Genomic DNA, 17,922 nt, shown 5'->3' with positions numbered 1-17,922 from the left:
GATACATTGAATAGCAACTTTTTACTCTAAATAAGTTCTAGCTTGCAAGCTCTACATATTACTTTTAGGTTTTTCTTTTATCATTCAGACGTTTTAGCCCTTACCTATTAAATTTTAAAATATAGAGACGTGAGCTATTTCAAGATAAGACATTAATTCATTCTATAAATCAGAATGATAAAATAAAACCAACTTTAATTAACTATGTTAAAAATTATCATTGATAGTTTCACTCATTTTGTGTTATTTAATTAATAATACGTATTTGAATTCATTTTATAATATTCATAAATTCACCCAGATACCTTTAAAAATAATGAGATTTGTTTCTTATTGCTTGAAATTTTTATTAATAACATAGTTTAACATTATTAATTTATTGAGCAAGTCAAACGTTCAAAGTCAGTCAAGTCAATGGCTACAATAGATCGAGGCACACTTTTACAGTGCTACTTTTGCATACATTATTTCAGTTATTAGTCAGCAGGTTCCAGTTCGATGTTTCTTTATCTTACATTTATTAATTGTTTTACATATTAATGTTTAGCCTTTGAACCACTAGAAGCTTTAGTGATCAGTTATGTAGTAATCTATAATAATTGGTGGTATACATTGAAGAAACAAAGTATAAAAAATTATGCACATAATCAATTATAATCTTCATACATTAAATTGCGTTCGATAAGTCGCCCAAGCATATCTTCGACTTTTTCTTAATGATAATGTAATGTACACAAATGAGTACAATATACGCAATCTTGACATACTCATACAAACTGTGTTAAACACCAAAAAACACTCGATTCGGCACAAAAATCAAGTGTCATCACAGACTTTGGGCCGGATTAAAGGGCCTGAAATCTAAAATATACAAGTTGCATTAAAATTGCTTAAAAATCTATTTGCTGTTTTTCTGCAGGAATTAAAATGTAGCAATGTGTTGACTACGAATAAAAACCATCGTAATAATAATATTATATATAGAAAGTTACAAATGTTCTGTGTTGATCAAGGCTTCAGTTTTTATGAAATTCGAAAACATCATTTTGAATAAAGTTGAGTCTGCATGCAATTTGTACTAACAGATACAGTTTCGGAAAGCTCGCACACATCTTTCGTTCAATTTAAAAAATTTAGAAATCTACATAATTTTGGTCTTTATAAAATATTTTAAATCGTGTTATTCCTTTATATTAACAAATAAAATTATGCCAAATAACAAAATTTACAGTCATAAAATGTCCCTCATTATTAACAGAATTCAATTTGAAAATCGACTTATCAATTGTAATAATAAGGATTAAGTACTAAAGACAACATCAAAACATACTTGTATATGGGTTATTCTTAGCTATTTCGATTGACTTATAATCCTTAGGTTACAGATTTTTTTTTAATTTGGCACAATTGTTGTACACATGAAAGTGAGATTTTTTCCAAATTTTGATGTCGATACATTAATTATATCAAAAGTTATTAACAATTAAAGAAAAATGATAAAAAATTTTTAAACGGCTATATTTTAAAAACTAATAAAGATATCGAAGTCGGATTTTTTTCAAAATACTTATAATGCCTTAACATTTCGAAATAATTACAACAATAAACAATAAAAGATTTTTTTCGAAAGATTAACTTTTTGTTTAAAAAATTGCTAATATCTCAAAAAGTATATTTTTCTTTTGATAAATTCTTGCTCCTGCGTGTTCCTGAGGATTTTTGCTATCGAAATCGATGATAAAATTCAAGAGCCCGACGTATCGGAAGGTGCAGCCCTAATTAGAAGAAAACGCCTCAGCGTAAGACCACGAAGACGACCCGCTGCCGTTGCGACCTACACCGAGGCATCTTCTTTTGATTAGGGCTACGCCTTCCGACATGTCGGGCCCTTGAATTTTATGATTGATTTCGATAGCAAAAATCCTCAGAAACACGCAGGAGCAAGAATTTTTCAAAAGAAAAATATACTTTTTGAGATATTAGCAATTTTTTAAACAAAAAGTTAATCTTTCGAAAAAAATCTTTTATTGTTTATTGTTGTAATTATTTCGAAATGTTAAGGCATTATAAGTATTTTGAAAAAAATCCGACTTCGATATCTTTATTAGTTTTTAAAATATAGCCATTTAAAAATTTTTTATCATTTTTCTTTAATTGTTAATAACTTCTGATATAATTAATGTATCGTCTTTAAAATTTTGGAAAAATCTCACTTTTATGTGTACAACAAGTGTGTCAAATTACAAATAAATCCGCAACCTAAGGGTTACAAGTTAATCGAAATAGCCAAGAATTACCCATATACAAGTACTAACGAAATATAACACACATATTATTCTATGCATTAAACAAAATTATTCGACAAATCCATTCACTGCAATCTTCTCTAATAGAAAACTAGTTGGCGCTTGTTAGCGAACTTGCAGATGGTGGGACTGTAACGCAAACAAATATATTCCATAAATTAATTGATTTTGCTATTGACTTATAATTTTTTATTGTTAAATATCCATTCTTATACCTGAGGTTCTGTAAGTTGACTGAGCTGTAATTTCTGTACTCTTTGGTTTATTTTGAAACAGTGGCTCATTTGGGCCATTATTTTTGAAGTCAGCTGACGAAGACATTAGTGTACCACTAGAAGATTGAGATGTGTTATACATTTGTTCTAAGTTTTGCAGCGTTTGTTGATGAATTACGCTACTAGAAATCTTGTCAACTCGATCGGACAATGACTCAACCGCGTGTTGAAGGACTTCCTGATCTTTTCTTTTTACATACTCCTGCTGTAACGTTTGTATTAGCGTACTAGCATTCGTGGCTTTATCCAACAGTGATGCTAACGTTTTCTGCATGAAATATCAAAGAAAAAATTATACAGTCTTTAACATTATAGGAATGAGATTGATTCAACAAAAAATGTACACTTACACGGTCCTTGATTATATCTTCTTGGGCCCATAAAATATTCATGGCTAACGTTTGATTAATGTGCGTTATATTCTTGCTCAATTCTGTAATCGTATCCCGTAGTTTTTTAGTTTCTAGCAGAGTTTCATTTGTTGGCACCTTCTGAGGTTGTTGAGTTAGATTTTGTAGACCCTGCAGTGTACTCTGGAAAGAATCGAAAAAAGGTGTGATATGTTAAAATATAGTTACTTTATATACAGGGCTATTCGTGAAAGTATAATATTATGTTGTTCGATTGTCAAGAAAAGAACAACGGCACTAATCAGCAATTCGTAATTTGGTTAGTTTGGTTGGTTTTCGATTTTTTAATATTTCAATAACCTTTTTTGAGTTTTCTAAATGAAAATACAGCTCTTGTTCCTTTTTATAATAGTGTTTGTTATTGTGCATCTGTGTGAGTTTAGCAATGATCTTATAACTACCTCAACTTTATTAAAAATATTCTTTTGTTCTTCTTGAGAACGTTGTGCAGTGTCCTTCAATGTCTTGAAACCAGCCTGTAGATCGTTAAACTCAAGCTCCAACTGTCCTATATTATTTTGCAGATCTTTAACAGTAGCAGGGACGCTCGTTAGTTCTGGCGCCGATTTCACTGACACTTGCAGTTGCTGCAGTTCTTGTTGGAATTTCGATATCTGCAAGTAAAATAAATCTCTTTTATATATTTGTTTCGAGCGATTCTTTCATTTAACCTCATTAATTAAATATACATTCTCTTGAAGTAGTTTATCTATTTTACCGCAAGTCAACATCGGTATTGAAATGAATGATGTTTCATTATCATAAAGTGATGGCGTGGAACTGTTTACGCGAGAAAAGCTGAGATATTGACATGAAATTAATACTACCGTTCAATTAAAATGATTCTAGATTAATTGACAGTTAACTGACTGCTATCGATTTAGCTTGAATGGTGACGATGGCCATGATAAGCTCAACGTAAGCCAAGAGTAATTGATCAAGCAACTCGAAGGACCTGCCACTCTTACAATTTATGCAAAAGGCTGTCGGACTCTCACTTATGCGCGATTCGCGATTATTAAGTAAAAATAAGCTATGCACTGATCAACAATGCCAGAGTGCTTGAACTTGTAGCGTTATAAAACTCGAGCGGTTAATCATACAGAGCGCTTTCTCGGGGGCGAGGGTCACACTCAAGCACGACGTGCCCAAGACGCTCCGCTTCCAATTGGCGAAGAATAAATTTGGAAAGGCTTAGCTAGAGCGTGCCGTTGCATGTAGATTCTGAATCAATAGAGCTGCGTGAATTGGTTTACCTGAGTGGAAAAAGTATTAAGCGACGTGTTGAGTTTGCGGATTTCATCATTAATACGCGTAATATTAGCTTTAAAGTTCTTATCAAGGGTGTGGCACGTTTGGAGGGCATCGGGAACACCTTCGCTGCCGGCGATCACTGAAATCAAAGAGCACGATTGGATTATTGGCACAGCACGGCTCGGAGAAGCCAAACAGGCGGCATTCGCAGGTAGAAAAACCAAGACAACAAGACAAGACAACAAGACAACATTTTGGGAGCATCACAGAGGTGGCGACGCGACGACGAGGACGAACCTTGATCGAGCTCGACCCTGAGCGCGGTGAGCTGCTGGCGCAGGTCGACGAACAGCCAAATGAGCACGAGGGTGACGAAGAGGAGGAGGCCCCCGAGGAAGAGGCCGCAGGCGCGCGCGAGACCGCCGGCGCCGGGTTCCGGCCTGGAGCGGCCAAAGGCCTTGCGCCCGAGCAGCCTGCCGCCCGCCGCCGACGCGTTCCAGTACTCGGAGCGCTCGTCGCTGCTCTCCGACAGCAGCTCCTGCAACGGCGGGCAAGCTGCGCGTGAGGGTGTGCTCGCGACGGGCCGCGGCGCCGAGGCTACCTGGGAGCTGCGCTTGCCGGAGCTGCGCCTGGAGACGGCATGCGGCGGTGCCAGCGCGTCCAGCTGCTTGCGCTTCTTCATCTTCTTGGCGGGCGCGCGCAGCGGCACCGTCACGGCCACGGAGTCCATTTCGAGGAGCACCAGGTTGCCCTCGTCGCCACGGCGGCCCAGCTCCGTCACCTTCTCCAGTGCCCGCCGCCTTTGGGCATCGTCGCTCGGCGGTCCGCCTCTAGCCGCCGCTAGCCGGGCTCAGCGCATCTCCCGCCGCCCGCTCGCCGGCTCAGCCTGCCCGAAAACACACGTGCAACAACTCTGCTGACTCGTTCGCGACGGCTCGCTGCCGCCTCTGGGTCGCCTCGCTCTGGCGCGGACGCGTCGCACGTATACGCAGCCGCCTTCGTCGGGCTGTCGCACGGACACGTTTACCGAGCCGCCCCCCGTCAGACGCGCGCGCGTAGTTCTTATTCGACCGCGCACCTTGCCAGGCCTTATCGGACGCCGCGCTCGCTTGCCGTTCGTTCTAGTGATTGCTTCGTGGCCGCGCGCGTGGATAAGCGGATAAGATACGCAAAGACAACCGCGCCATTGCCCACCAACGAATGCCGACACTGTACAACCAGATCGTCGAATCGATCGAATTTTCTCTCTACCGTTTTCTTCCTATTCCTTCCGAATGATGGTACGCTTAGTGGTCCCGCTTTGCCCCCTTGAAAGCCCAACACGGCGCGCCAGCTATCCACGCTCCTTCTTTTTATTTCCCATCGTCCACGTGTAGAGAATATGATCGATTCGCTCGAGATAAGATCGAATTTCGGAGCCAAGTCTACTTGTACTTATCTTGAAAACACGCGTCGTTATTGAGTTGATGGGTTTGCATCGAATCTTCCGGAACGTGCAAACTCGCCAATCTAAGCTTATATTCTAGCAAACGGCACTTGACGGACATTCGGGTAGTACACAAAGCGAATTATTAATTTTCAGCGAGTGATAATAATTTACTCGGCTAATTTTACTTGTGCACGTGTATTCTGGCGAATGTCAAAGAGGTTTGACGTAATACTTGAATAAAAAGGCGATGCTAACCAAGTAGTTTTTGCCTTACAGCAAACGGCAGCGAGGAAAAACAGAAACGGTTAGAAACGAAACGCACGACGACAGAAAAATAAAAGACGTAGCGAGTGATTAATAGATTTGGATTGCCGAAGGCCGATAAGCCTGTATGACTTTGAATGATCAACCAAGAAGTAAGCTAGAACGTTCCAAATGGCGAGACCATTGCATCACACGAACCAGTCTACATGGATGCACGAGCTGGGTTGAGTCCAGTCACTTTCTACGGCGAATCATGACGAATGCACGTTTTGCCGAGATAACCTTCGGATCGGGTTTTCTGCAGCTAATCACGCTTTATCTTGATAGAGGAAGACGGCATCGGCACACGGTCGTTCTCGCAAGCGCGCGCGGGCCTTTGCCGAGAGGAGCGGAGCAGGCAGGGTAGACCGCGGAGGTGCAGGCGGGCCGGCCGCGTGCAGAGCAGCGGAGGCTCTCGGCGCCGCTGCGATTCGCGCGATAAAGAGGTGCGCGCACGTGACAAAAGCGACCCGTGCGGCCTCGTTGCTTTCGAAACGCCGATACGTCGCAGTTTGTACCTCGGCTGCCCAGCTCTCCGTGCTTCCGTGACTGGTGCCTGGCACAGCGACTATATGCGACGACAGGCCGACAGATGCGGATCGAAACTGGGCTTCCGGCAGCCTGGCAAAAGCACGCCAAGCACAGAGCGAAGCTAGCAGCAGGCGCAAGGTACACGCGTGGCTATATGCCGCCAAAGCGCACGGTAGACTGGCGCTCGACAGAGTGCGGAGTGCGGAGTGCGGAGTGCGGAGTGCGGACTGGCGGCTGACGTAGTACTCGGTAGTAGTTCGCGCTCTCTCATCCGATAGACCGCTCCCCGCTCTTCTCCTCCAGCTAAGTATGCGCGTGTGTCACGATCGTCGCTCGTATGCGCGCCCGTAGCAACTAATAGTGCTCGCGCAGCATCCGATCTCTACTGAACCGATAGTACGCGCGCCAAGCTTTTCAGCCGAAAGCCCGTTACAATGGCCTTTCGCTCATTTTCCATCAGCTCGCGGCAAATTAATGGATTACTTCCGTCTCATCGAACCTCGAGTCGATAAAATTGCACCAGCATCTTCTTAGCTGCGCAGGCTAACAACATCTACTTAAGCAGTGTCGACCAATTTTTATGATCAGTTCGTACGCCAGATAATTCGAAAGGGTGCACGCGCTCTTTGGATGAATTTTCATAAAAATGCATTATAACACGTTTTGTACCTTTATCGAGCAATTTTATACCAATTTACCTTGATAACCAATTACGGCTTGTCTCGCGATCGCCTACTTCTCGACGTTAAACATTGGCATCTCATTTAATTTTAATTAGTTTCAAGTACTTTCGCTACTTTCGAGCCCTTGAAATTCACTGAACAAGCTAGAGTATCCAAGAAAGAATATTCATTTACAAGCCATTACATTATTCCATTGATAGATACCGCTTATTATTTGACTTGACGATAAACTTGTTTTTTTCATTTTACGCATAATTTTTCATACATTTTTCATTGTACAATTTTCGCACATGAATAATGCGTACGAAATCTCTATGAATGACGATTTACATTTTGAAAAATCTAACAAAAGTATACAATTTATACTGCGAGAATTTATTTGAATAATGGTGATTATGAAGAGCACGATCGACTGAAATAATCGTGCAGTGAGATTTCGAAAGCTCAACAACACACTATAATGTAATTTATTCGAATTTTCAAAGTGACTGCTCATTCGACGCGTACCGAACGATCGAAATTTGGAGCTTTAGTATATTTTTAACCACTTCGAATGATTTTTTTATGCATGTCCGCGCATATTCGTAGAACATTCGATCGATTTTAATAGGGGGGGGGGGGGGTGAACTAATTTGTGAGGGTATGCTTTCGAAATGGTCCCGATTCATTACGTTTATTCGATCTAAGTATATAATTATGAGCTTTTCTAATGAGATTAATCTTGCGAGATAATTAAAAGCTATTTAAAAAGGACAAATGTTCTGGCAAGTATAAGCGAAGCGAAGGTTAAAGGATGTCGAACGAACAAATCCGCAGGCTAATATTAAAAAATGAGGGGGCGCGGAAGAGCGCGCGCATTAATGTAGACGTTAGCGTAGAGAAAGTAGAACATCAGGTGGAAGGTGAAGCGAGTAAGGAGGAGCTGGCCGAGGTCCCTTTGGCCAGCGCCGCAGTCCTTTCTTCGGCGCGCGAGGCTGCCGCTCTGAATAAATGACTAAACACTTGCGCTAATGATACGCGCCGGCACCTCTCTCGCTCTTTTTCTTTGTAGCGGCATATCTCTGTTCCTTGCCCGCCGGCTCATTAATTATTCGCTTTTTCTCTTGTCCCTTGCCTGTTGACAGCCGAATGCAAGCACATGCCTTTTTAACTATGGCCGATCAGTGCTAATGCAATTTTCTTGCCAAGATGATCTCACTGCTTGCCAACAGCTTTATTATGACAATTATTCATTATCTATTTTTCACAGATACGAATTATTTGCGTGCCGTATTCAATGATATTCGATTGACTGTCGGATAGTTGATAACAATCTCGTGCTCGCAATCGGTCACAGAAAAGATCGCGACGCGGAGGCTGATTCCAGACAAACATTTCTGTGAAGCAAATAATTCTTCGTACAGATATGGGCTCTAATTTTGCCATTTTTTTTAAGTGAGCTTAAAATGATTTTACTCAGATGTATCAAAAATATGTAGTGACCCAGCGATGACGTACATTGAAAGTATGAATCATTCAAGGTCAATTTATATCAAACGTCCACTGTTGTTTTTGTGAGAAAAACATTAAAAACACGTTCTTGGATAACAATCGAAACTTATCGATACCGATTCAAGTATATTTGTTTACGGATAGTTGTAGTGTAAAAAGTGGAGTTTTTCTATGACGACTAGTATTTTTCCTCTATTCCTTACCAACACTCGTAAACCGGACTTTTTGTTAGTTTTTACGAGCGTAGAAATCTAGTGATTCTGCAACTTTCGTACTGACAATAAAGTTACAAATTTCTAGGTTATAACGAAAGAAAAGACACGAGCAGTCGATTGTGCACTTTGTGATCGTAATCAAATGTAATAGCTTTAATTCCATGCGGAGATTAGAGGCAGATGAAATTAATCGCAGAAGAATTGCTTATGTTATGTTATATACTATAAATAGCGCTGGGTATCTTGAGCAACATTTAAAAGATAAAGATCTTTTACTGTCGATGACAAGTCAGATAGTGTGCTATTATTGCATTCAGGTTATCTGAATGCGTTATTACGGAAATTAAAGTACGATTGCCGTTTGTTGGATGAGCTTCATTTTCTGAAAATTAGGTAAAAGACAGAGGAAAATGAAAATCACTCAGTTCCCAATGTATGTAAATGAAGAGGTAGGACAGCAAATCCACTTCGTGCTTTGCATTCTCAAAAAATCTGTCGAACTGGGCGAAGGTTACGGATACAATTGCGATGGGCCCGAATGAAGGCGTTGACAATTGCTCATGTTAGATTTTGGAACAGGCTTATCCGGGCAATGACCATATCGGTCAATTCCAGATAGCGTTCTATTCGAAGTTATTTTTTTACCAAGATCAAATGACAATGTGCGATAGACGTCGATTTAGTGGACTCAGCAGGTGGTGCGAGTAGAAACACTAGGTCTAACTTATTTAGAAAATAAGCTTAAGAAGCTGAAGAAGACAAGCCTGGCAACATTCACGCGCACTCAGCTCATCGGCATGTCATTGTTATGTACATGCGCGTAAAATTCATTGATCGCATTGGATGCTTCACTGATCCGACGTCAGAGCATGACGATCCCGCACAACTTAAAAATAGCCATAGTCCGCTTGGTTCCACTCGCAGGCACTTATATGAATCGAGATTCCTATCAATATTTGTATTTACGTGCAGCGCACTCTTTGCCTTTAATTTCCGAGTGACAGAAAATTCAGTTGCTGGTTATAAAATATTGGAATGCTGTCGAAGCATTTCCTTAATATTTCTTCAGATAAGTAACGAAAATAATACGCCGTTTATCAACATTATATGGACCAATGTAATAATTATAGCATTCATAGCGGTTCATTGTTGAATCACGAAGAATTTTATCGGGCTCGTTGCAACGCTGGTCGAAGCCGAATTGATAAGTTTGTTTTGACGCGCGAAGCCACTTGTTTTGACTGCGCGGAGCTTTATTAAAAGGTATCGCAACTCAGCGGCAAACCCGTTACACGTTTCGAATGGATTTCGCGAGAAAATCGATTAGATACGGAGGCAGACGAATAATCAAAGTAGGTCGCAGGTGATCGATCGAAGCACATCGAAGTTCGTCAGCGTAGCTCCCGCGTATTCGAGCACACGAATAGCGACAGAGCGTTTGGGCGCGAAAAGCTCTGTCTCGTGACAATCGAATGACGTCGCTTTTATCAATCGCTAGTGGTAATTGTTGGTCCCGCCGCAATTTGCAAGTTGCCCTTGCAAGTGCACGAATACACTGGTGGAAAGCACACCGGTAGTACGTCAAAGTTCATTGTTGTTTGTCGGCGCCGGTGCCACGTACACGATCGCGCGCGCGCGGCCTTGATTGATCGGGAATTGGCGAAAGCCCCGCTTGCCGGCACTGCCTGCTCGAGCGCCTAACACGACGAATAAGCAATACCTGCAGGATCTTGCGACGAGCGGTCGTTGAAATATCGATTGAGCGTTCGGAACGCGACGGACTGGCGGTGCAATGATGCAGGGAAGGCCGTGCGCGTGGGCCTTTGAAACGTCGGATTGTTTACATGGCCATGGCTCGAGCCTGCGTTGACGATCGAGGCGGTCGACGTGTCGGCTGTTTGACCTAGAACCACCGCACACGCGCCGTTCATCAAGCGCTAATTCGCCGTCGTGACTAGCGCCTATGCGGCAGCGAGCAGTGCAACGATGCGCGAGCTGGCGACCAAGGGCGTCGAGGCTCCCGCCCGATTGAACGGCGAGCGCGCGCACCAGACACTCGTGGGCAGAGGCAGCCGGATGACTTACGTGCGGTCGAGCAGTGAGCAGTACTTTCGCTGGGCGAAGGCGTCAACTCGTCTCGAGAGCAGGCGCGACAGCAACGGGAGCTCCGATCGGCTGCTGTCCGCCGTTCAGCCGAGCCGACTACTGGCGCGCCGCGCGATATCGACTGAAGAGGGGTTGCCAGACGGCGGCACTGGCGCCTGCACTGCTCGACGCACGCGCCGCGACGGAGCTTCTACGTTGCCATCGTAATGGGGCTGGGACGCCCACACGCCCTCTTACTTCACTTCTTACTCGCTATCTATCGTTACTTATCTATTTCAATCGAATGTCTCTCTCACTCTCACTCTCACTCACACTCTCACTCTCACTCTCACTCTAACTCTAACTCTAACTCTAACTCTAACTCTAACTCTAACTCTTACTCTCACACTCACTCTCTCGCTACACCACTATCCTGCGACTAATTACCATTTGCCCCGTCTGATTTACAATTAGTATGTGTATTTAATCCCCGCAATTAAATGAAGCATTCACTATGATGTAATCTGACTGTGTAACCACGCTATAACTTTTACAAAAACACCAACCAACATCCATCGGTATGTTATTCAACTAGAAACAAAACCTAGTATTGCATTTCAAAAAAACCGTTCAATTTATTATAGACGATTACTTGTTCTCTTCGAATAAAGTGCTTGATCTTTGGTACTTATCTAACCTTGTATAAACATCTAATAGTTCCAGCTCATTACTGTTCATAGTAAAAATGTAACAAATTATATTCTTAAAACATATCACCATTGAATTTGATAAATATAGGGAAGTTGCATTAAGTAATCCAAAGATAGTTTATTCTAATGTATAAGTAACAAAAATGATAATTGCAAACGTACAAATACATTTCTTTTATACCAAACATGATGCTCACAAAGTTATATATTCATCACTAAAAATAATATTATGCTTATGGTAAAAAGGTTGTCTTGAAAATTTCTACTTTGCAAATCATGCTAACATTAAAGCATAGGATGAGGCAGCAAATTTTAACATCATTAAATACTTTATTACGCATTGTAACTTGTGTGAAACTTACCAGACTTTACGGAAACATCCATTCTTCTTAATTCTCCATATAAAACTACAGCTAACCAAGATAAAGTTGCAAGCCATATAGATACAAGAATAGCAGCAACCCAGAATGAAGCTGCTCTCATTCGAGAAATTTTACAGCTTGTGGAACGAAGTTGTCTTGATTTTAATAATCCATTTGATCTGTGTCTTCTGAAAAATTAACACTAATAGTTAAGCACAGCTTTAACATTTGATAAAACAAAGCTATACACCAGTTATGTTACTGTAATAGACAAAGCCATCAAAACAACAGAAAATATATATAACAAAAATAAGTATAACATATACTTGTTTTTTCTCAACTCACCTTTTAACCTTTTTCTTTTTAGGTGTGATAAACAAATCAGAAATGTCAGATTCATCATCTGACAAATCTAAGAGGTTAATCGTTTCTTTGTTACTCAACTTATCCATTTTACATAATAGTAAACTTTTGAAAATATACTTACAAAAATAAATGTCAAAAAATAAAGCAACAAAGCATAACCTTTAAATTACATTAAATTAATTGTTTACGGGTCAAGTAACAAGTAAAACCAGATAGTATTCGCGACCTCGTTATAAGTAACATTGATATAAAACAATAAAGGCATATTCTACAGCCAAGAAAGTATTATTGCTTTGGAAGTTGAGTGTTTTCTATAAACGGTCACATTTTGATGTAAACTTTACTTTCAATGACCTCGCCAATCTTCTTCGTCCATGTCACGCTTGCCTCATGACTCGCCGTCTCGCCGCGACTCGATCATGACATTCATCCACACTCACAGCAGACAGAAAAAACTAGCTGCATTCGCCATCTACTGGGTGGGATGCTAATGACTTTTTTGATTTTACTAACGAGCAGAGCAAAATAGTATATTGTCTCATCAAATATTATTTTACTTTTTTGACTAAATCTTTTTTTACTGGCACATATAACAATTGAAATCATACAAACAAACACGGTTCGAATTAGAAATAGGTTAGTGAGTTAATAAATCTTTCATTTATAGCTATGATAAAAAATTAGATAAACTATAGTTACAACGAAGACAAAGCTATAGTTAACTTGATTGACAACCAAATGTAAAAGTAATATGTAAGTAATATACGCGAAAGAGAATTTTCTTTTCAATCATTTAAATACATTTATTACTTCCAAACTAGTCTCTAAAAAATTAATCAAGAAGGCTTAACAGAAAAATTAAGGAAATGAAAAAGAAATTAATGGCTCGATTCCAATTTTTAATATTTTTCCTTCTCTTTCCGCTTGCAATCAGTTTGCTTTTTTATAGGGAAATAGTTACATAAAACTATCACATCATAAATCAAGTGAATAAGTTTGTCTCTTCTTACATGGACAACTCACAGAATTGATAATTAAAATTTTGAATACAAATCATTTAATCACGCTACTTCTAAGACCGCTTTCTCGATTACTAAGTAAATATACTTCAATAATGACATTTGAAGTATTTAATTTTCAATATTAAATTTGATTCACTGCGGATACAAGAAAATATATGTTATAAAATGGAAGGCGATTAACTATTATTGATAGTTACTTATTATTTCTTCAAACTTCAAAATACTATCTACTTAAAATAAAAATTGAAATGATAGGAGTGTTCAATAGTAATTAGTTTGTAACTCTGTAGAGATACTGAAATATGAATGAAATATGAATACTGATATGAATGAAATATAAAAAATTAGCAAATCGCATATTTGATAAGATATCAGAACAACTTATAAATTGAAGATATCTGATAGGATATAAGATCAACCTGTAAATTGAAGAAAATCTTCAAGCTCCTTTAAATTATAGTTGAAATGTAGAGAACATGGAAATAATTCATAAAATTGTCTCGATGGATTGCAACTAAAATGGGTAAATTAATCTTGCAGTGAAGTTGTTTCAACGATCCTGAAATTTTATTCACAGCAAATACTGAGATGAGCCAGTGGTTGTTTTAACAAATGAAGTATAAGTAAAGTGGTTTGATGGGCTGTGAGTCACTTTTAGAGATTCAGGATCACTTTCGGAAACTTTATTATACCAGCTCAGTGGAGTCATTTGAAAATCAATCTTATTGTCTTATCTTTGAGGTTTTATTATTTATAAACAAGACAACATTACATTTGTACTATAAATTAAATGTTGTTTATTTTATCGTACACAATGACGTCGATATATTTTACGGTTTATCTGTTCAGATGAGCATTCATATACATTAATAATGAAAATAATATTTAAGCGAAATTATTATGGTGAGACAATACAAAGACATGAATGAAAATACGAATTCATTATTTCTAGTACAAGTAGTACAAGTGATCTAAGCAAATGGTTGGAACTACTGTCAGCATTTGCTATTATAATAAATCTGAGTCTCTATAAGGCAGAAGATTCTCAATAAGAATCAGAACATTTCGATAACAGAGAGTCATATCTTACTCAATGAGAACAAAAACAACAAAATCCTTCACACAACCGACGTTTCGCTGACTACGTTTGTCAGCCTTTTCAGGATTTCTCTTTATTAATATACATGTTACAGATATTAAACTTGTGTCAATAAAAATATACAAAAATATACATTAACTAACTTATATTAGAAGTAAATCGTACTAATAATATATAATCATTAAGTGAATGACTGAAATGGAGTTCGATCAAGTAATGTACGAGATATTCCTGGGTTAATGAACGATTCGATGAACCATATCCACAGTAGATGCGCCTAGGTGAAGTACCTCAACTTGTTGAACGCCCATGAATTTCACAATTTCGGAATGAAGATTGCCGTCAGCAAACGTAAAACCATCGTGCAGTTCATACTGCATCTGAAAAATCTGATTGGTGAAATCTGTCTGACACCTCTAAATCCTATATGTTTCCTCGATTTTCGCTCAGCAACGCCAGGTACTATGCTTTATGAATTCTTTGATGAAACTTACCATGCTGCCATACTCATAAGTTTTACACTTTTGTTCTTATTTTCTACTTTGTCTCTTTTTTCTTTTTACTTAACATATTTTATTTTTTCATATCGAGTAATATTATATGAAATAATGTGCATAAAACTCAATTTTATATATACTCGCGCAAAGTAAATACGTCATTTGAATCGATAATGTATGTGTAGAGAGATCTCACCTTGGTATGACCATTATACCCTCTTAGAAACTATTTTATGCACATTGGTTGAAATATAATATATTTTTTACAATTTTTCAAAACAACTCTCACATGTGAAGCTACACATATATACGATACATATCTTATGAAAATAATGGAGGCTTTAAATTCAATAAATCGTCCAACAAATATTAATAACTCAATTAATCGTGAAGACGACAATAACGGAATTAACGGATATTAAGTAATAAAAATATTTGCTGTTTTTGTTTTTTTTTCTGATCAAATGAAATATAACGAGCAAAGTTTAAATTAAAACAACAATGGAATTATCAGCAGAAACTTAAAAGTTTATTCTAAAAAACTGTGATGTCAATTTTAATTGTTTTGGACAATTTAAAAGAAAAATAACCATTTTATTTTATCGCAAACATGTGTATCTATTGATATAGAAATAAGCAAAGTGATTATGGACAATTTTTTTCCGTTATCGCATCATGAGAGTAATTTTGAAAATGCTATTACATTGTACTTAACTGCAAACATGACATTAGAGTATGGAAGATCAGTAGTGCTTAAATAATGGGTTTGGATTTGAAGATGGTTATATCCTTATTTATTGGTTAGAATATTTAAACAAAATATAATTGGCCAATCAAAGAACTTAAAAAAATTTATTTTTGAGGAAAAAAATGCGGATATAAAAAACTATCTAGAAAATGTAACTACTACAGCGGCATCCGACTACTTACTCTGAAATAGTACATTACAATACAAGTGCGGGAAAGTAGATTCTTGTCTCGTGTGGCGTTTACGCTCGAGCAAAACGAGAAATTCTTTTCTGAACATGTGCCGTACCGTATTTTTTGATTCGACGTGTGGAAAGTGCGATTTTTAAAGCACGTTTTTTGCCGAGCGTGCGGAAAAAACGCACTTTCCGCACGGAGTGTCAAAAAGTAAACAAATTTATAAAGCAATACCTAAAATGTTGTCCTCCCATTTTAAAACATTTTAAAAGCCGACATGACATGGACAATAACAGGCATTGATAAAACTACTATTTACTACATATTTTAAAAGCGTATACCACCCCCCCCCCTTCCCCGCAACGTGGTATAACAACAGAAGAACTCATTTTATTAAATAGTACGCAAGCTAACAACGACAACCACAAACATTACACATTTTAAAATATAAAAATCACAGAAATAAATGACATAATTACTAATCTTGAAACTAAAAAGAGACAAGAGCACAATAAAATTAATGGAATATTACTAAAAGAACTATCTGTAAAAAAAAAAAGATTTATTATTGTATAGATGTGATAAATGTAATATTTCGATTATCTTATTTTGCTGCTGTATAGAAAATAGCAACAATCACATACTTATTCCCAAACTGAGCAAACCATCCAACCTTATTACGTTCTATACAGAAAACAGCCAATTTCCTGCACAGCTCTCGAAGTCTGCGAAAAAGTAATAATCAAAAACTAAATAAAATACTGCTGGAACAATTATTATATCATTCCCCATCATAAGTTCGGTTTTTGTAACAATCACGCACAATAAAACAAATAAACAGAGTCACCGCTAAAATCCGAAAGACGTTTGAAAAACACAAACGTTGTAATGCAATATTTCTCAACGTACCTCACAAGCATTCGATAAAGTCTAATACAAAGGCTTGATGCACATAAACTTAATAAAATCCAACCGAAAATCTCTAATACTCTTCGAATATACTACATACTTGAACCGTAGCAATTTTAAGGTTAGACATTATTTATAACGAAATTATTAAACTGTATTTAATAAAAACCGGTATTTCTCAAGGAAGTGTTCTTAATCCTATACTATATTTAATTTATTCCAATAACCTTCCAACCATGGAAAATATTAATATTGCTACTTACACAGACGACAGCTATATTTCATAACGTCACGCTCAAGTGCAACAATTAACGCGCGGCCTCTTATAATATGCAGAAATACCTATAGATAAAGCTCTACTGTAGTTTAAACAATGCAGAATAATAATAAACGAAACAAAGGCAACTTAGTCAAGCTTAACGAAACAGACTTGTGCTTCAGTACATATAAGCAGCAAATTAATTCCTCAAAGAGACGAAGCTAAATATAGGGATGTATTAATTTAGACGATTAACATACGGAGAAATACTACTGATTATGCTAAGCAGAAAATCTAAATTATCGAACAATAATAAATTACTAATATACTAAATGTATAATCAATCTAGTACGGATATATGGAATTTAACTTTGGGGTACAGCCACAAAATCAAACATTATCATTGAAAGATTCCATAAGTTTCGCGTGATTCGTTACAAATGTAATTAAAGTAAATCAACCGATTAACGGAACATTCAAATCGTCTGGCGAAGAATGTAATGCACATAACTATGAGTATCAAGATTCAAGAAAAACAAAATACAATTTAATCAAATTTAAAATTAATTTTGTAAAGAAAATTATTTTACTTTTTCTTTAGTTTTTTAATGTACTATTACGATACAAGTGCGCGAAAGTAGATTGTTGTCTCGTGTGGCATTTACGCCCGAGCGAAGCGAGAAACTCTTTTCGACACTCCGTGCGGAAAGTGCGTTTTTCCCGCACGCTCGGCAAAAAGCATGCGTTGAAAATTGCACTTTCCACACGTCGTATCAAAATAGTACATTACGA

At 38.1% G+C, this 17,922-nt stretch overlaps 2 protein-coding genes across 5 annotated transcripts; one reads left to right on the top strand and one right to left on the bottom strand.

Moving 5' to 3' along the window:
- Positions 1-332: 332 nt before the first annotated feature.
- On the bottom strand, positions 333-12,815 carry LOC131667755 (uncharacterized). Of its 4 annotated transcripts, none has more exons than XM_058941420.1 (8): positions 12,542-12,815; positions 12,400-12,466; positions 12,055-12,242; positions 4,248-4,384; positions 3,393-3,605; positions 2,932-3,114; positions 2,522-2,849; positions 333-2,435 (listed from the first exon to the last, which is right to left on the bottom strand). In XM_058941420.1, exons 3-8 carry the CDS (start codon positions 12,173-12,175, stop codon positions 2,398-2,400), a joined length of 1,020 nt encoding a protein of 339 aa, XP_058797403.1. In that variant the 5' UTR covers positions 12,176-12,242; positions 12,400-12,466; positions 12,542-12,815; the 3' UTR covers positions 333-2,397. The 4 variants fall into 4 exon arrangements, with proteins under 4 accessions (XP_058797403.1, XP_058797400.1, XP_058797401.1 ...); XM_058941417.1 differs by lacking the exons at positions 12,055-12,242; positions 12,400-12,466; positions 12,542-12,815 and adding exons at positions 4,543-4,783; positions 4,847-5,131; positions 10,983-11,860; XM_058941418.1 differs by lacking the exons at positions 12,055-12,242; positions 12,400-12,466; positions 12,542-12,815 and adding exons at positions 4,543-4,783; positions 4,847-5,131; positions 6,496-6,735.
- A 1,915-nt stretch (positions 12,816-14,730) lies between these two features.
- Positions 14,731-15,799, top strand: LOC131667736 (uncharacterized). Its single transcript, XM_058941389.1, has 3 exons — positions 14,731-14,754; positions 14,823-15,000; positions 15,669-15,799. Exons 1-3 carry the CDS (start codon positions 14,731-14,733, stop codon positions 15,797-15,799), a joined length of 333 nt encoding a protein of 110 aa, XP_058797372.1.
- The last annotated feature ends 2,123 nt before the right edge of the window (positions 15,800-17,922 follow it).

Source organism: Phymastichus coffea, unplaced genomic scaffold (genome assembly GCF_024137745.1).
Source record: "Phymastichus coffea isolate CEN01 unplaced genomic scaffold, Cenicafe_Pcof_1.1 PCOF00070, whole genome shotgun sequence".
Taxonomy (NCBI): Eukaryota; Metazoa; Arthropoda; class Insecta; order Hymenoptera; family Eulophidae; genus Phymastichus; species Phymastichus coffea.
Note: the sequence above shows the minus strand (reverse complement) of the source record. Positions and strands in the feature narration are given on the sequence as shown.